At 38.8% G+C, this 16,397-nt stretch overlaps 2 protein-coding genes across 28 annotated transcripts in view; one reads left to right on the top strand and one right to left on the bottom strand.

Annotated features, from left to right (window-relative positions):
* The window catches only part of rpl35 (ribosomal protein L35), a 657,733-nt gene that overhangs the window by 306,210 nt on the left and 335,126 nt on the right, over positions 1–16,397 (bottom strand). The gene's annotated exons all lie outside the window — the stretch shown is intronic.
* The window catches only part of LOC103046602 (formin-binding protein 1), a 123,263-nt gene that overhangs the window by 76,358 nt on the left and 30,508 nt on the right, over positions 1–16,397 (top strand). For all 20 annotated transcript variants that reach the window (XM_049466257.1, XM_022676435.2, XM_049466248.1 and 17 more), the window contains exons 5-9: positions 941–1,003; positions 5,375–5,479; positions 10,730–10,858; positions 10,980–11,126; positions 14,502–14,687. In XM_049466257.1, the coding sequence (XP_049322214.1) occupies positions 941–1,003; positions 5,375–5,479; positions 10,730–10,858; positions 10,980–11,126; positions 14,502–14,687 (630 nt within the window). The remainder of the gene's footprint in view (positions 1–940; positions 1,004–5,374; positions 5,480–10,729; positions 10,859–10,979; positions 11,127–14,501; positions 14,688–16,397) is intronic.

Raw genomic sequence — 16,397 nt, 5'->3', positions numbered from 1 at the left:
GTGTCAGGAAGCCAGTGGAGGAAACACAGCTAAGAAGTTACTATATGACTGAACTTCAGAAGATTGGAGACCATTTTTAATGCTGATTGGATTTGACTGCAAGCAATGACAAGAGCATTAGTGAGCTCAGAATGTTGGATGATCACCATCTCATCTTATCATCCTCATCTCCCCAACTCATCCTAAAAGTATTGCATGGAGCACCATTATTCCACTGTTCATTACTAAAGGGCTTTACACTTATTTTCTCTCATTTTGGCATCTCCCATGAGTGCCAAAAAGTTATATTTATAATATTTATCTGCTCCAGAGAGTACTATTCTATTGGCAGTACTGCTCTACAGGGAGTAGGTAAGCTATGAGTGTGAGCAATGGTTTCAACAATAAAGCAGTTAAATGCATTCATTATTAGGGGTGTCCCCAAACATTTGCACGTAGAGTAGCTAACTGACTTTGCACATCAGAAATGTGTGATATTTTTCAGTGGCCTGTTGCTTTAAGCATATGTTCCTTTCCAGACACATGGTGTTGCTGAGTGTGTGTGTGTGTGTCAGTGTGTGTGAGCTGTTGGGAAGATGGAGGGTTGAGCTGCAAACAAACACTCTCCCTAGAGAGCTCTGGCCAAGCAGGGACTTCAGACGATCTCCAGAGTCTACTCTCTACTGAGCGCGCTCAGAAAGAACTCCAGCAAAGAGATGATGCACAGTAGTGCCTGGCAACTCAGACAGCAAACAGAATGATACACACACACACACAAGCCTTCTTTTCCTCAGATCATCTCTTAGGTTAAAGGGATAGCATGACCCCACAATCGAAATAGTGTTGTCCTGATCTGATCCTCTCCCTGCAAACAGAATGAGTGATTAAAATGTTGTAAATTAATAACATTCTCTCTCTCTCTCTCTCTCTCTCTCTCTCTCTCTCTCTTTCTCTCTCCCAGCATTTCCAAGATGGACGGAAAGCCCAGCAGCACATTGAGAACAGCTGGAAACAGTTGGAACAGGTGAGATCGATCAGATGTCACTAAATCTGATCATTAAGCAACAGACCTTTTCATTTCTTCCAAATGACCACAGCTAACCTCCAGTTCAACTTTCTAAAACTCATTCTGAATATTCTAGAGCACAAATCTAGAACATGCAACTCTAAAAAAAATTAAGAGACTACTTTAGCAACTGCGGACAATATTTCTCCCAAATTCCAAATAGAAACAGTTTCATTTAGAGCCTTTATTTGCAGAAAATGAGAAATAATGCAAAGAAGAAAGTTCATATTTATAAAGGTTGAAGAGTTCAGAAATCAATATTTGGTGGAATAACCCTGTGTTTTAATCACAGTTTTCATGCATCTTGGCATGTTCTCCCCCACCAGTCTTACACACTGCTTTTGGACAGCTTTATAAAACTCCTGGTGCAAATATTCAAGCAGTTCTGCTTGGTTTGATGGCTTGTGATCATCCATCTTCCTCTTGATTATATTCCAGAGGTTTTCAATTTGGTAAAATCAAAGAAACTCATCATTTTTAAGTGGTCTCTTATGTTTTCCAGAGCTTTACTTTAAAATACACATCCTGAAACATTTATAATACGTGATCCTAAAATTCTAGAACAAGCATGCAGAATGCTCTAGTGCATGCATTCAGACATTCAGTGTGTGATCAAGATTCTACAAAAACATAATGTAGAGAACCACATAGTGCTCACGTATATTGTTAAACACACATCATTGGTGCTAAGATAAAGATTCTAGAACAAACATTTAGACCCCCTAGGACATACCTTGAGAATTGTGTAGAACCCGTATACAGAATGTCCTAGAACCAACATTCTGAATATTCATGAAAACAAATCCACAACATTCTACAGAACAGCATTTCTGTCATTCTGGAATATATCCATAATAATCTGGAACACACATCCAGAAAGTTCCAAACACTTAAACACCAGTTTTATGTAATAATAATTCAATCAAAATTAGTACCAAAACCATCCTATATAATACAGTGACTCTGTGATCATGATTCAGTTCAGTGAATCATTTAATCTTTTGAATAATTTAAGCCATCAATAATCTGTAGCCCGGTAGCTTGACAGTAATCAACAGTCCAGGATCAATAATGCAGAGCAGTGGATTAGAACTTAATCTGGCTTCATCATTTCTGCCTGGATTGGGATTAACCAGCCTGTCTGGAGCTTTAGTTTGAACTACAGTACCCAGAATGCTCAGGCAAGATTTTGAGTAACATCGCTGTCCATTAAAAAACAAGTATCTTAAAATATGTATCAACCTGATTCTACATGACCACAAGGAGAGGGCCATGTATGTTTACTTTGTGTTAATAGGTCCGTGGAGGTGTTGAGGAACTCCATGTAACTTACATTCACTGCTTTCCAACGAATTCCATAGCAGCCACCAGAGACACTGTAGAAATCTTGTAGCAAACATCTAGTGACTGTTTAGGTGGTACCTCATACCAAGATACTATCAACTACTTATAAAACACCTTGGCTACCATAGCAACTGCTTAGTGTCTACTGCCTACTTGGACAACCACATAGCAACCCCATAGTATGCATGTGTGACCTCAGGCAGCTGCCTTGAAAGAGGGAAGAGAGGAAACTATAGCAACGTACTAGCAACCACCTAGGATACCATAGCAATAGTTTAGCAATAGCTTAGCAATAAAATGGAACAACCTAGCAACCCCATAGCAACCACTTGTTAAACTTAAACTTGTATAACAGCAGCACAATATGTTCAACCCCATATCAACCACCTAGCAATGTGCTAGCAACCACTTGTCTGACATTGGTTCAGCTGTCTAATTACTCTGCACTTTAATCTAAACTAGAATTGTAATTCTTTATTATTTTATTATACAACATATATTTATGTAGAATAAGTCTGTAAAACTGCAGGGTTGTTTGTTCCATTATTTTACTAAGACAGAGAGGAGAGAGAGAGAAAGAGAAAGAAAGAGAGAGAGAAAGAGAGACATGATACAGACTGAATTCCTCCGTCCACCCTCTGTCTGGAACAGTTGGACAGTGAATTGAAAATTAAGAAACCAGAGTGGTCAGTTTTAGTGTGTGTTTTAGTGTGTCTTTGTGTCACGTTGTGTGTGAGTGATCTCATTCTGAGTGTGTGTGTGTGTGTGAGGGAGGTTATGGTCAGTGAGGAATCTTGAAACAAAAGCTGATTGTCCTCTCGAATAAACGACTGGACAGAAAAAGTGAAAGGAAAGAGGGAAGAATAAAGGAGGGAAAGGGGGCACAAAGACCACCTTCAATATTTACTGACCTACAAAATTCAAAGACTTTCAGCTGATTCAGTGTGTTCACTGTAATGTGAGGTCAAATGAATGTACAGTAAATCTGCTCCATGCACATTATTGTTATTCTGAATCCCTTCAAAAGAAATTAATCAAACAAAGTACATTTTTGCCATTGATGATTTACTGAATCATACCTGAATAACATCTGATGTTTCCTGTTGTACTGAATCACTTCCGACAAAGCCATAATTGGATTGAGTCATATTGCACCTAATTGGTGTAAATATTGTAGTAAATAAATCATCATTATATAATAGATTCCTGGTGGAATCCTGGTGACTTGTTAATATTTATTGTTGTACTGTATTATTTCCTGACACATTACAGTTGAATCTAATTTAATTCTATGGTGAAATTTGAGTTTTTCTGATGTACAAATCTATTTTGTTACAGCATCTTAATTGGTTTGCATCAAATGAAATAGTTTCAGGTTTTGTGACATACTGAATTATTTCATGCTAAACTGACTTGTTTTATATTCAAAACCAAACAAATCTTATGTCTTGGTGACCTTATGGACTAATCTTCTGCAAAATCATAATTGGTTTTAATTCAAATAAATGGCTATGATGTGCTGAATCATTTCACAACGCATTGAATCACTTTTAATATTCAGTACCAGGGACATTCCAGGATTTTGGTACATTTCAGGGGTGGTCACTTCAATTTGATCATTTTTAGTCATATATTTATTAAATACAGGTAATAGACTATCACAAAGTTGGATTTGTCAAACTCAGGTATAAAAGCAGTTTTTTTTTAATTAGATTATGCAATATATTTGGTAACTTACAGTAACAGGGTTGTGAGTAACAGGGTTGCAAATCTAGGCTAAGTTGTGGTTTACCCCAGGAACAGATGCTAACTGTAAAATTTAGCTATGTATACAATATCAGGGACAAACATGGTTATATAAGTATATAAAGTAAAATATGACTCATTATTAGTCTTACAATATGAGTAACAGGGTTGCGTTCACTGAGTGACACACACAACTTGGACAAACATATTTGGAAAAAACTTAAAAATTGTTATAGCACTTACTCTTGGTCTTGCCATGTGGGCAGAAAATGTCCTTGTGATGTCACTTCCTTTGTGCCAGTAGATAAATATGTTTAACTCTTTCTCTGCCAGGTAAAATTCCGTATGGTAACAGGGTTGCGCGCATGTTGTGGGACACGACTTAATAGCATAAAAACTGTAACATGCAAAACAATGTAGACCAAAGAGGTTGTTTTCATAAGTAAAGGAGATGCATATCAACAATATACAAGAGGAAGTCATTTATTTAGAGCTTATTTTAATTGTTAAATTTTTGCGAAGGACTTGGTCACGCAATGTGTGGGACAAGAGAAAACGGCTATTTTTTGAGGTGGTCCAAATGTATTCAGTCTTTTAAATAATATCTAAGGAGCTTATTTTTCCACCATATTTTACAGTTTGTCTTATAACAAGTAAATTTTTCACAAAAATAGTCATTCAGATATTTTGGATATGTACATTTGAAATTTAAGTGGTGGGACAGGAAATGTACCAAAATCCTGGAATGTCCCGCCAATCAAATGATTTAAAAGCAGTGTGACAGAATCGTGTTAAACCATGAGATACATAATGCACTGTTTTGTGTATCTCTTAATTCTAGTCTACAAACTAGCTACAGGTATTTTAAGTAACAATGAAGTACTGTTAAAAGTTGCTCTGGATAGGGCACCTGTACCTTAAATGTAAATGAATCAGGTAATGGTGCATATGAGACATTCTATAGGGAATCACAGTAGAATTGAATCTAGTTGTATCTTTATAACATTTGAAGTTTCAAGATTCAGATGTTTATTTTAGGGTGAACTTTGAAGACTTTGATTGTTTATTAGATAATCTAAATCAGATGAATCAATCAAATTTGAGATATTTGAGATGTCATGGTTTATGGAATTGTTTTTAAAATAAATGGATTTGAATAGAATAATTGCGGGACAAACTATTTAAACTTTTAATATTTATCAGTATGCATTCATGTGTGTGTATATGTTTGTTTTACAGTGTAAGCGTAATTTCGAGAGAGCGTGTAAGGAGGCGGACAGAGCGCAGCAGTATTTTGAGAAGATGGACGCTGATTATAACGTGACGAAGGCCGACGTGGAGAAGGTAGGAGTGTGTGTGTGTGTGTGTGTGTGTGTGTTATTGGAATGCCTGTCAATTCAGATGTTTGGTGCTTGCTGGCATGCTTACACGTATGGATGCTCTTTCACACACAAGCACACACTCACACATGCATCCTGTGCACCTTTTTACATACTTCTTTGTGTGTGAGTGTGTGTGTGTGTGTGTGTGTGTGTGTGTGTGTGTGTGTATTGCGAATGCATGCTGGTGTTTGTTTAACATATTTAAGCAGAACATATGATTCAGGAGTCAGGAGCTCCAGTTTTTATTATGAAGTTTTATTATAATTATAATCAGGTCACACTAACTGAACTAGATTGTGTAAAAAGAATTGGTTATGTGTGAGAGAGAGAGAGAGAGAGAGAGAGAGAGAGAGAGAAAAAGACTCATCTCTGTTCGTCTGCTCGTTTTATTCTCCAGCATATTATTTCACTTTTCAGTTCCACCTTAAATAGTGCGGCCGCTACACTATATGCTCAAGTGTTTCTGGACACCCCTTAAAGTAAACTCATTCAATTAACATCACTGCTTACAGACAAAGAGTATAAATCCCCCAAGCATTAGGCTGTGGAGCAGTGGAACTATGTTCTCTTACATGTCCAAAAAAAAATTGTCCATATACAGCTCTGGAAAAAAATAAGAGACCACTTAAAAATAATGAGTTTCTTTGATTTTACCAAATTAAAAACCTCTGGAATATAATCAAGAGGAAGATGGATGATCACAAGCCATCAAACCAAGCTGAACTACTTGAACTTTTACACCAGGAGTGCAGGCATAAAGTTATCCAAAAGCAGTGTGTAAGACTGGTGGAGGAGAACCTGCCAAGATGCATGAAAACTGTGATTAAAACCAGAGTTATTCTACCAAATATTAATTTCTGAACTATTAAAACTTTATAAATATATGCACTTCTGTAAAAATATTAAACCATCAAAGTTTCCAGGTACATTTTTTGCATTAACGTTGACGGAAGTACTTTATATACATATAAATCCTGGCCTTCACAACGGGTCTTATAACATAAATAATATAAGACCAGTTGTGCTGCCCAAGATCTCCCAAGAACAGTATGTGTTGTAAGGGGAGGTCAGTTCATTCCTCTGGCCTTTGTTTTCTCACATCTGCTTCTCTCCTTTTACTCCTCCGCCATCCGTCCTTCGCTTTTTGTCGCTGTGGCAGTGATGGAAAATCTGAGTGTGTGTGTGTGTGTGTGAGTGTGTGTGTCATTGTAGAGCAAGGCACCAACTCCTTTTTAAGGGATCCTCTCTCTAAGTCTCTCTCTGAGTGAGACCCATGTGGTTAGTGATCAGCCTTTGCAACTTATAGGCAACTACCAGTAGCACATTAGGCAACACCGCAGCAACCATCTGGGTAGCCCCATAGAAACCACCTGGGAACCATATAGAGCAGCATAGCAGCTGCCTAGCAAACCTATAACATTCACCTACAAACACCCTAGCAACCACCTTGGATATTATGACTGCCACTTCTCAGCAGCCTTGAAATAATTAGGAACAGCCTTGCAATCCCATAGCAACCACCTGCAATACTACAGCAATCTCATGGAACAGCATAGCAGCCCCTGGGAGTGCACAGTTCAGCAGGGTTTCTTCATCACACATTTCTGTGTTAGATGTGTTTATGGAAGAAGGGCCGCATATAAATGAGTATGGATCTGAATGCGCTCGTGTAGTGAATGAATATTTAAGATTGAACCCCACCCTTCTGAGCTAACTCTGTCTGTTATTTTTTTAAACCATACCTTGAAGCGATGTTACCTAAAGGTAGGTGCACAGGGGCAGGGGTGTGTGTGTGTTCATGTGTGTCGCTACCTGTGCACCCATAGGCACGCCCACACAACACACGCTACCGTCTGTCTGTTTCACCACCCACCACCTGGCTGTCAGTGTGAACGCAGCTCCGCTCTGTCTGATCTGCTCTGTCTGATCCTCTGTCTGATATGTATGTCACTAAATTCAGGCTGTTAAAGGTTTAATATAGGAATAACTCAGTTATCAAATAGAGCAGCTCAAGCCTGTCTGATCTGCTCTGTCTGATCTGCTCTGTCTGATCTGCTCTGTCTGATCTGTGTTGTTAACTACATTCTTCTAAAGGTTTAATGTAGTATGAACTCAGTTGTCCGATAGAGCAGCTACTCTCTGGTTGATCAGCTCCGTCTGATTCGCTCTGTCTGATCTGCTCTGTTTAAACTGTCTGATCTGCTCTGTCTGATCTGCTCTGTCTGATCTGTGTTGTTAACTACATTCTTCTAAAGGTTTAATGTAGTATGAACTCAGTTGTCCGATAGAGCAGCTTCTCTCTGGTTGATCTGCTCTGTCTGATCAGCTCTGTCTGATCTGTGTTGTTAACTACATTCTTCTAAAGCTTTAATGTAGTATGAACTCAGTTGTCCGATAGAGCAGCTACTCTCTGGTTGATCAGCTCTGTCTAATTCGCTCTGTCTGATCTGCTCTGTCTGATCTGTGTTGTTAACTACACGCTTTTAAAGGTTTATTATAGCATGAACTCAGTTATCCGATAGAGCAGCTACTCTCTGGTTGATCAGCTCTGTCTAATTCTCTCTGTCTGATCTGCTTTGTCTGATCTGTGTTGTTAACTACACGCTTTTAAAGGTTTATTATTGTAGCATGAACTCAGTTATCCGATTGAGCAGCTTCTCTGTGTGTGATCTGCTCAGTCTGATCCACTCTGTCCTGATTTGTGTTGTTAACCTCACCCACTGCTTTTTAAGGTTTAACATAGCAAGAACTCAGATATCCGATAGAGCAGCTATGCTCTGTCTGATCTGCTCTGTCTGATTCGCCCTGTCTTATTTGTGTTGTTAACTATATTCTTTTAATGGTTTAATATTGCATAAACTTAGTTAACCGATAGAGTGGCTACTCACTGGATGATCTGCTCTGTCTGATCCACTCTGTCCTGATCTGTGTTGTTAACTACACGCTTTTTAAGGTTTAATATAGCATGAACTTAGATATCCGATAGAGCAGCTATGCTCTGTCTGATCTGCTCTGTCTGATCCGCTCTGTCTTGTTTGTGTTGTTAGCTATATTCTTTTAATGGTTTAATATAGCATGAACTCAGTTATCTGATAGAGCAGCTACATTATGTTTGATCTGCTCTTTCTAATCCACTCTGTCCTGATATGTTTTGTTAACTACATGCTATTAAAGGTTTAGTATAGCATAACATAAGTTATCTGATAGAGCAGCTACTCTCTGGTTGACCTGCTGTGTCTGAACCATTCTGCCTGATCTGCTCTGTCCTGATCTGTGTTGTTAACTACACACTTTTAAGTGTTTAATATAGCATGAACTTAGTTATCCGATAGAGCAGCTTCTCTCTGTCTGATCCGCTCTGTCCGATCTTTGTTGTTAACTACACGCTTTTAAAGGTTTAATATAGCAAGAACTCAGATATCCGATAGAGCAGCTATGCTCTGTCTGATCTGCTCTGTCTGATTCGCCCTATCTGATCTGTGTTGTTAACTACACTCTTTTAAAATTTAATATAGCATGAACCCAGTTATCCGAGAGAGCTACTCTGGTTGATCCGCTCTGTCTGATCTGTGTTGTTCACTACACACTTTTAGTGGTTTAATATAGCATGAACTCAGTTATCAAACAGAGCAGCTGCTTTCTGTCTGATCTGCTCTGTCTGATTCGCCCTGTCTGATCTGTTCTGTCTGATTCACTGTGTTCTGTTTCATTAACTACACACTTTTTACATAAATGTATTATAATCAGATGGAGCAGCTCTGCTCTTTTTGTGCGTCATTAACTCAAAACCTTTACAGATGTGATACAGAAGGAGCTCAATTATCTGATCTGCTCTGGCGGATTCACCCTGTCTGATCCGCTTTATCGGCCGTCTTCTGTGTGCTAATGCAACACTTTTAAATGTTTAATATAGAATGAACTCAGTTCCACTTTGTCTGATCTGCTTTGTCTAATCTGTGTGTCAATAAACTTAACATTTTAAAGGTTTAATACAGAATGAACTAATCAGACAGAGCAGATCAGACAGCGCGGATTAGTTCTTCTGATCTTCTCTGTCTGATCTGTGTGGTTAACTTCAGGCTGGTAAAGGTTAATACAGGATGAACTCAGTTATCAGACAGAGCTGGTGTCTAATCACAGTATACAGGAGATAGACAGGAGCAAAAACAGTCTCCATAGCAACGCAGGATTGCAGTGACAAGCGTGTCCATGGTAACGAACGTCTGGGTTTAATTTCCTAGAAGTCGTCCAGGATGTGGTTAAAGTAAAAATACTCTCTCTATTTCATTCTGTCTCTTTCTTTCTCTTTCATCCTAATTGCTCTTTTCTTACTCTTAATTTTCTTAGTCTGTTTACACTTTTTCCATTTTCTGTTTCTTTCTCTCTCTTTTTTCCTCTTCTCTTTTGTTTGTGTTGATTTCTCTGCCCATTTTTTGTTTCTTTCTTTTTTTCTCTTTTTCTTCTTTCTGTTTTTTTCTTTTCCTCTATTTATTATGACTGTTCTTTCTTTCTTTCTTTCTTTCTTCCTTTTTTCTCTTTTTTGTGTGTGTGTGTTGCAGTATGTATGTAGCTGCTCAAAGTTTGTTGTGTCACAGAACCGGTTCAGTAGTGTCTTGGTTCCGGTTCTAGACTCCCTGTTGGAGAGTTCAAGAATTGTAGTGTAGTCTGCCAGTGTCAGCACTGCTTCTTAATGCACAACACAAGTATGCACACTTTCACACACACACACACACACACACACACACACACACACACACACACACACACACACACACACACTATCACACACACACACACACACACTATCACACAAAAATGAACAATGAGTGGTTAAAACAAACATTTGCACAAATAAATAAGCTTCAGTCCACATTTATGGTGACTTAATTAAGTGTTTCTAATAAAGTGGCCAGTGAGTTGAGACAGCATGTTGGGGTTTCTAATTGATAAATGGCCAGTTATAAAATGTGTGGGCTGTGTGTGTGTGCGTGTGTGTGCGTGTGATGCTCACAGTATAGTTGTGCTAGACAGTGTTAGACAGACTGGGGGCTATAAGTGATGAGGTGGTCTCATATGAACAGACAGAAGAGAGTTGGGGGAGAGTTGAATCAAATCAATAAAGCTGAATAACACATAATAATATACTGTGACTTTCTCTCTCTCTGTCTCTCTCTGTCTTTCTGTCTCTCTCTCTCTCTCTCTCTCTCTCCAGGCGAGGCAGCAGGCTCAGCTGAGACACCAGATGGCTTCTGACTGTAAGAGCGAGTATTCCAATTATCTGCAAAAATTTAACCAGGAACAGACCGAGCATTACCACACACTCATCCCCAATATCTTCCAGGTACACAAACAAATATGAATTGGTGTACTAATTTTACAGTCTTTATCTAAAAGGGAAATGATATGAATGACAAGGTAAACACACATATCTTAACACACATTGTGTTTTTGGGTGAGAGCAGAAGATCCAGGACATGGAGGAGAGGAGGATCGAGAGAGTGGGGGAGTCCATGAAGACCTTTGCAGAGGTTGACAGACAGATTCTGCCCATTGTGGGGAAATGCCTGGATGGCATGACAAAAGCGGCCGAGGGTATCGAGCCCAAGACTGTGAGTTACACACACACACACATGTATATGTGCTGCGTTTTATCCATTAAAAGGTGCACCAGATTGTAAGGCGCACTATCAGTCAATGTCTATTTTCATACATAGGGGCACAAAATTATAAGGCGCAATTTAATCGATAATAGTAAGGAACAAGGGTGTCGGCATGTTTCCCTTCTAATTCAGCAGATCTCGCCACTGGGGGCGCCTAAGAAACAAAACTGTAATTCTTACAGTTTTCTTCCTGAAAACGGTTTAGTTGCAGTTAGGGCTTAGCGCTAGTAAATGCCTTTTATTGTTTTACACTAGAAGGTTTTGAGTCATAATTGTAAATGTAGCTCTGACATTCCTCCTGATTCTTTGAATCATTTAAAGATATTTTGCAATGTAGAACCATAACTGTGCAAACCCATTCCATTCTTTCTCTAAGGAACACACAGCTCTGGAAAAAATAAGAAACCACTTAAAAATGATAAGATTCTTTAATTTTACCAAATTAAAAACCTCTGTAATATAATCAAGAAGAAGATGGATGATCACAAGCCATCAAACCAAGCTGAACTGCTTGAATTTTTGCATAAAGTTATCCAAAAGCAGTGTGTAAGACTGGTGGAGGAGAACATGCCAAGATGCATGAAAACTGTGATTAAAAATCAGGGTTATTCCACCAAATATGGATTTCTAAACTCTTAAAACTTTATGAATATGAACTTGTTTTTTTTGCATTATTTGTGGTCTGAAAGCTCTGCATCTTTATTTTTATTTCAGCCATTTCTCATTTTCTGCAGATAAAAAGACAATATTTTAATTCGGAATTTGGGAGAAATGTTGTCTGTAGTTTATAGAATAAAAGAACAATGTTCATTTTACTCAAACATGTACCTATAAATAGCAAAATCAGGAAAAAACTGATTCAGAAACTGAAGTGGTCTCTTTTTTTATTATTATTTATTTTTTATTATTTATTATTATTTTTTCCAGAGCTGTATTTTTCACATGCGTTTATTACAATCTGTTGACCTTTCATTCTCTCAAGACTCAAACATTTTTTTTTACCAAATCATGCTTACTTCACCTGTTTAAATCCATCACATTCACATCATTATTTAGTTGTTTTACCTCATTAATAGCACTAAATTATTCCACTAAATGAGATGCAGCCATCCTGACATTGAGGAATGGATGTAGATTAACAAATGAAATAAAGTTGTGTCTGCAATCAAATAAAAGCCTTAGCAGGTTTTTGTGCTGCCTGTAACCCCTGAGACAGTTATTAGAGATACACTCTGCTGCTGCTCTAGAGTCAGTTTCTGCTTTGTGTTCAGCTAATGGAGTTAAACTCTGTTTCTTCTTTCCAATCTCACATACACTCGTACACTTATACACTCGTACAGTGGCTGATCTGGAGTCAGTTACAGTGTTTTATCACCTGCCTGCTCTCAGGGCAGATGCATTAGGCCTATCTGACAGAACAAGACAGATCTATAACCTCATCATTTACTTGCTCTCTCTGGTTGCTGGGTGGCCGTTGCTAGGTAACCCTGATTAAGTTCTCATTCTGAATTCAATTTACACCTTGCAATAATTTGCAAGTCGGGAACCATTTCTGTTTCAGTCCATGACTGCAAGCGCTGTGTCTCTGTGATTGTCCGCACTGTGTTCCTATTGCTATTTGTGTAGTCATGTGTGGTGCTTGTTTTTTCTATGATGAGGTTCAGTTAGGTTTTGTTTTCTTGTTCTTTTAATAGTTGCATTTTCTGTTAGAGCCGTTACAGAAAGGCTAGAACCCACTTAATTGATCGACTGTGTTCTAAAACACCTACCATTTTTTCGCTCTATAAAGCTCACTGGATTATATAGTGCATTTTATGCAACACTAGTAAGGAATGGGGATGTTGCCATGTTTCCCTTCTAATTTAGCAGGTCTTGCTGCTGGGTGGCGTGACCTAAAAAACTAAGCTAAGTAAACAAAACTGTAATTCTTAAAAAAAAAATTCAGACAATCAATCAAGTCAGACAAATCAAACGAGCGATGGATTTTAGTCTACACAGATTTCTCTCCTGAAAACTGTTTATTTTGGTGAGTAAAGTGCTTCCATTGATTTACAGTAATCTTAGATTTACAGATTTCCACTAAGGCTAAGCGGCAAACCGCTAGGGCCTGACAGCGTTACACTGAGGAATACTGAGTGTTCCTGTAAGCCAGGGCGATATTAGTATGCAGTGTATCCCATGTAGCTTTTTTTTAACACGGTCAGTGTGCAGGCTACAGTCCCATATTACTCACCTCTGAGCGGCAGAAGAGCTAGCGCTTAGCGCTGTTAGCGACTAATGCTAATGCTGCTCCAGCAGTGCTAACCGGGGTTTGCAGGAGGCTACAGCCCCATAAGCCTAACCTCTGAACGGCAAAATACCTACGCTTAACGTGGTTAGTGACTTAGGCTGATGCTGCTCCAGCAGTGCTAGCCGAAGTTAGCAGCAGGCTACAGGCCGATAATACTCCCCTCTGAATGGCCAAAGAGCTAGCGTAGCCAGATTAGCTAATGTTAATACTACTGGAAAACTAAACTGAAACTCCTGTATAACCTGCTCCTTACAACCTGACTGGTAAAATTCATACATAAGGAGCACCGGATTATGAGGTGGACTGATGATTTTTGGTGAAATTAAAGGATTTTAAGTGCACCTTAAAGTGTCAAAAATACAGTACTGCACTCTAAATGATTCAGAGGCTCCCGGATCAGGACAGTTTTAACAAGAAACCAATATTTATAGAAGATAGAACAGATGTGATAGCGGTATGGAGGTATAATAAACCTATAACCAATCTGGTCACACTGGGGTTGCCTTCTAATGACTGCATTTTAGTGTAAACGAAGTATGTCTTAGTGCTGTAGTTTGTGCTAGCCAATGAAGATCTCATCACCATGGATGTATGTTAATGCATGGGGTGAACAGGTTTATAGACATGCAGTGCCAGTTCCAGGATACCAAACCAAACTGTGATTGGTTGCTTAGCTGCTGCTACTTCCTACTTCTTAATTATGCCGGTGTTTAATCTGATACAGTAGGCCTGAGACTCAGTTCAGCTGCCGAAGGCCTAACCAATAGGAGCGCTTGCTTGGCATTATTTGCCTAGAAGAAAAATCTGATTGGAGAGTTTTGAGTTGGGATTTTTCAATCTTTGTTTTCAACCCAACCAAACCATAAGTCATATCAGTTACATTAAAATAAATATTATTATTATTATTATTATTATTATTATTATTATTTTTAAATAGTTCCCTAATTGTTTATTCTATGTTTTATTATTTTATATCCTTGTATCCTTGATCATATTTGATCAATGTGTGTGTTTGTGTGTGTGTGTGATTACAGGACTCAGCACAGGTAGTGGAATCATATAAATCAGGCTTCGAGCCCCCGGGCGATGTTGAGTTTGAAGACTACGGTCAAGCAATGAAGAGAACGGTGTCAGAAACCAGCCTGACCAATTCTCGCTCCGAGAGCAAGCCAGACAAATCCAGCAAGGGGAAAAAACTTTTCTTCTTCAAGAAGAACAAGGTAACACACACACACACACACAAACATATATATAAAAAACACCCAGTAAACACAGTAACATCGCTAATAATGTTTGTAAACAAACAATAACTTTAGAGCTTGTATCTCTCTGTATCTGGACCTACCTGTCCATCCTATGCCCGCTAATGTGTGGATATATTGAACAAACTATCTATTGCTAGGTTGGACAAATATAACAAAAATCCAATTAAACCTGGACGTAGCCAATACATTATTTTGTTCAAAATATGTATTTACTAATCTTAAGTTTACAGCAGTTACCAACTATTAGCAACTGTGTCCAGTCTAGAAACTTTGAGACAAAGCTGAACATTAATAGGTGGAGCATACAGTAGATTGTAGGGGTGTAACAATTCACAAAACTCCATATTTTTGTATGGGTGATGTAACAGAATTATCAGTTAGTGTTCTCCAAGTGTGTTGAGCTTGTTATCTCCATTGGCGCTGTGTCAGTGTCAGTAGTTTTATCCTAGCTGCGCTAATATATTAGCTTTGAGCTAGCTAACGTGCTAGCCATTTCAGCTAAGAAACTGTACTATGTTACAGTACAACGCTTATAATGTTTATTGTTACACCACGAGTCCATGAAAATATTCTGATGTTGAGAAAGGAAATACGCTAAATATATTTCTGATAAAAACACAAATTAGCAACTTAGGCTAAGTTAGAAATAACATGAATTGAGCCCTGTCCGGATGGGATTAGTTTCTCAGGGTGTCCTGAGGTAATTTTCTCTTTTATGGGGGGTCCTCTGTGATTTTATTCCTATCCGGAACGACCATGTATGTGTTTTTCTCAGACGTCTTCCGAGAAAACGACTGAATTACCTACGTTTTTCACGAAACTCCGTGGTCCTCCAGTAATTTTTCGCCACCTCAGGTTTAATAAAATAGCTATTTGTCCACTGCTGTGCACCGTTATTACACTTTGGGTGCGCATTTCCACGGAGATCCATGTAAACACAACAGTGGAACAGTGAGTGGAAATGGAGGAGCTACTGAGCACAATGTCACGTGACAGAGAAAGCCAAAAAAACTGAGTAGAAGTGTGAAATATTTTTCAGAGACAACCCCCTGAGAAACTAATTTCGTCCGGATAGGGCTTTAGTTGTACTATAATGATGCTTCATAAGACCTACATAACCCTTTTAAAACTGCTGATAACTACACAATATGGACAAAAGTATTGGGACACCTGCTGATTCATTGTTTCTTCTTGTTATGTCTCATACTGGTGTAGCTGTGTAGTGATGTATTGTGGGTAGTGTAGTTTTGGTTGTTCTTTGTTTGCCACCATTCAGAGATGGCAAATCCGGGTCCAGAAAGTAACAAACCACCCCAGCTAAACCTGTTGTGATCTGGGTGGATTTTTTTGTTTTCTGAACCTGGATTAGCCACCTTTACCACCATCTACCTGTCCTACACCCCCACACGCCCCCCCCTGCATGATCAAACGGCCGGCGAGCGGCTCTCTGTCCCGCTGTCTGTCCGGCCGCTAACACACTAATGTACTGCCTACGAGGCCTTGCCCAAAAACTTCGAGGCCCTTTAATTTTAATGTGACCCTCCCTCACTTCAACCCCGTCCCCACTACTACTACCACTACGACACGACACAACCTGCACTTCCGCCCTCATCCTCGCTGTTTCAATACTCTTGTTCTCACGGTAACAACACTCTTCCTCTACTT

This window comes from Astyanax mexicanus, chromosome 17 (assembly GCF_023375975.1).
Source record: "Astyanax mexicanus isolate ESR-SI-001 chromosome 17, AstMex3_surface, whole genome shotgun sequence".
Taxonomy (NCBI): domain Eukaryota; kingdom Metazoa; phylum Chordata; class Actinopteri; order Characiformes; family Acestrorhamphidae; genus Astyanax; species Astyanax mexicanus.
Note: the sequence above shows the minus strand (reverse complement) of the source record. Positions and strands in the feature narration are given on the sequence as shown.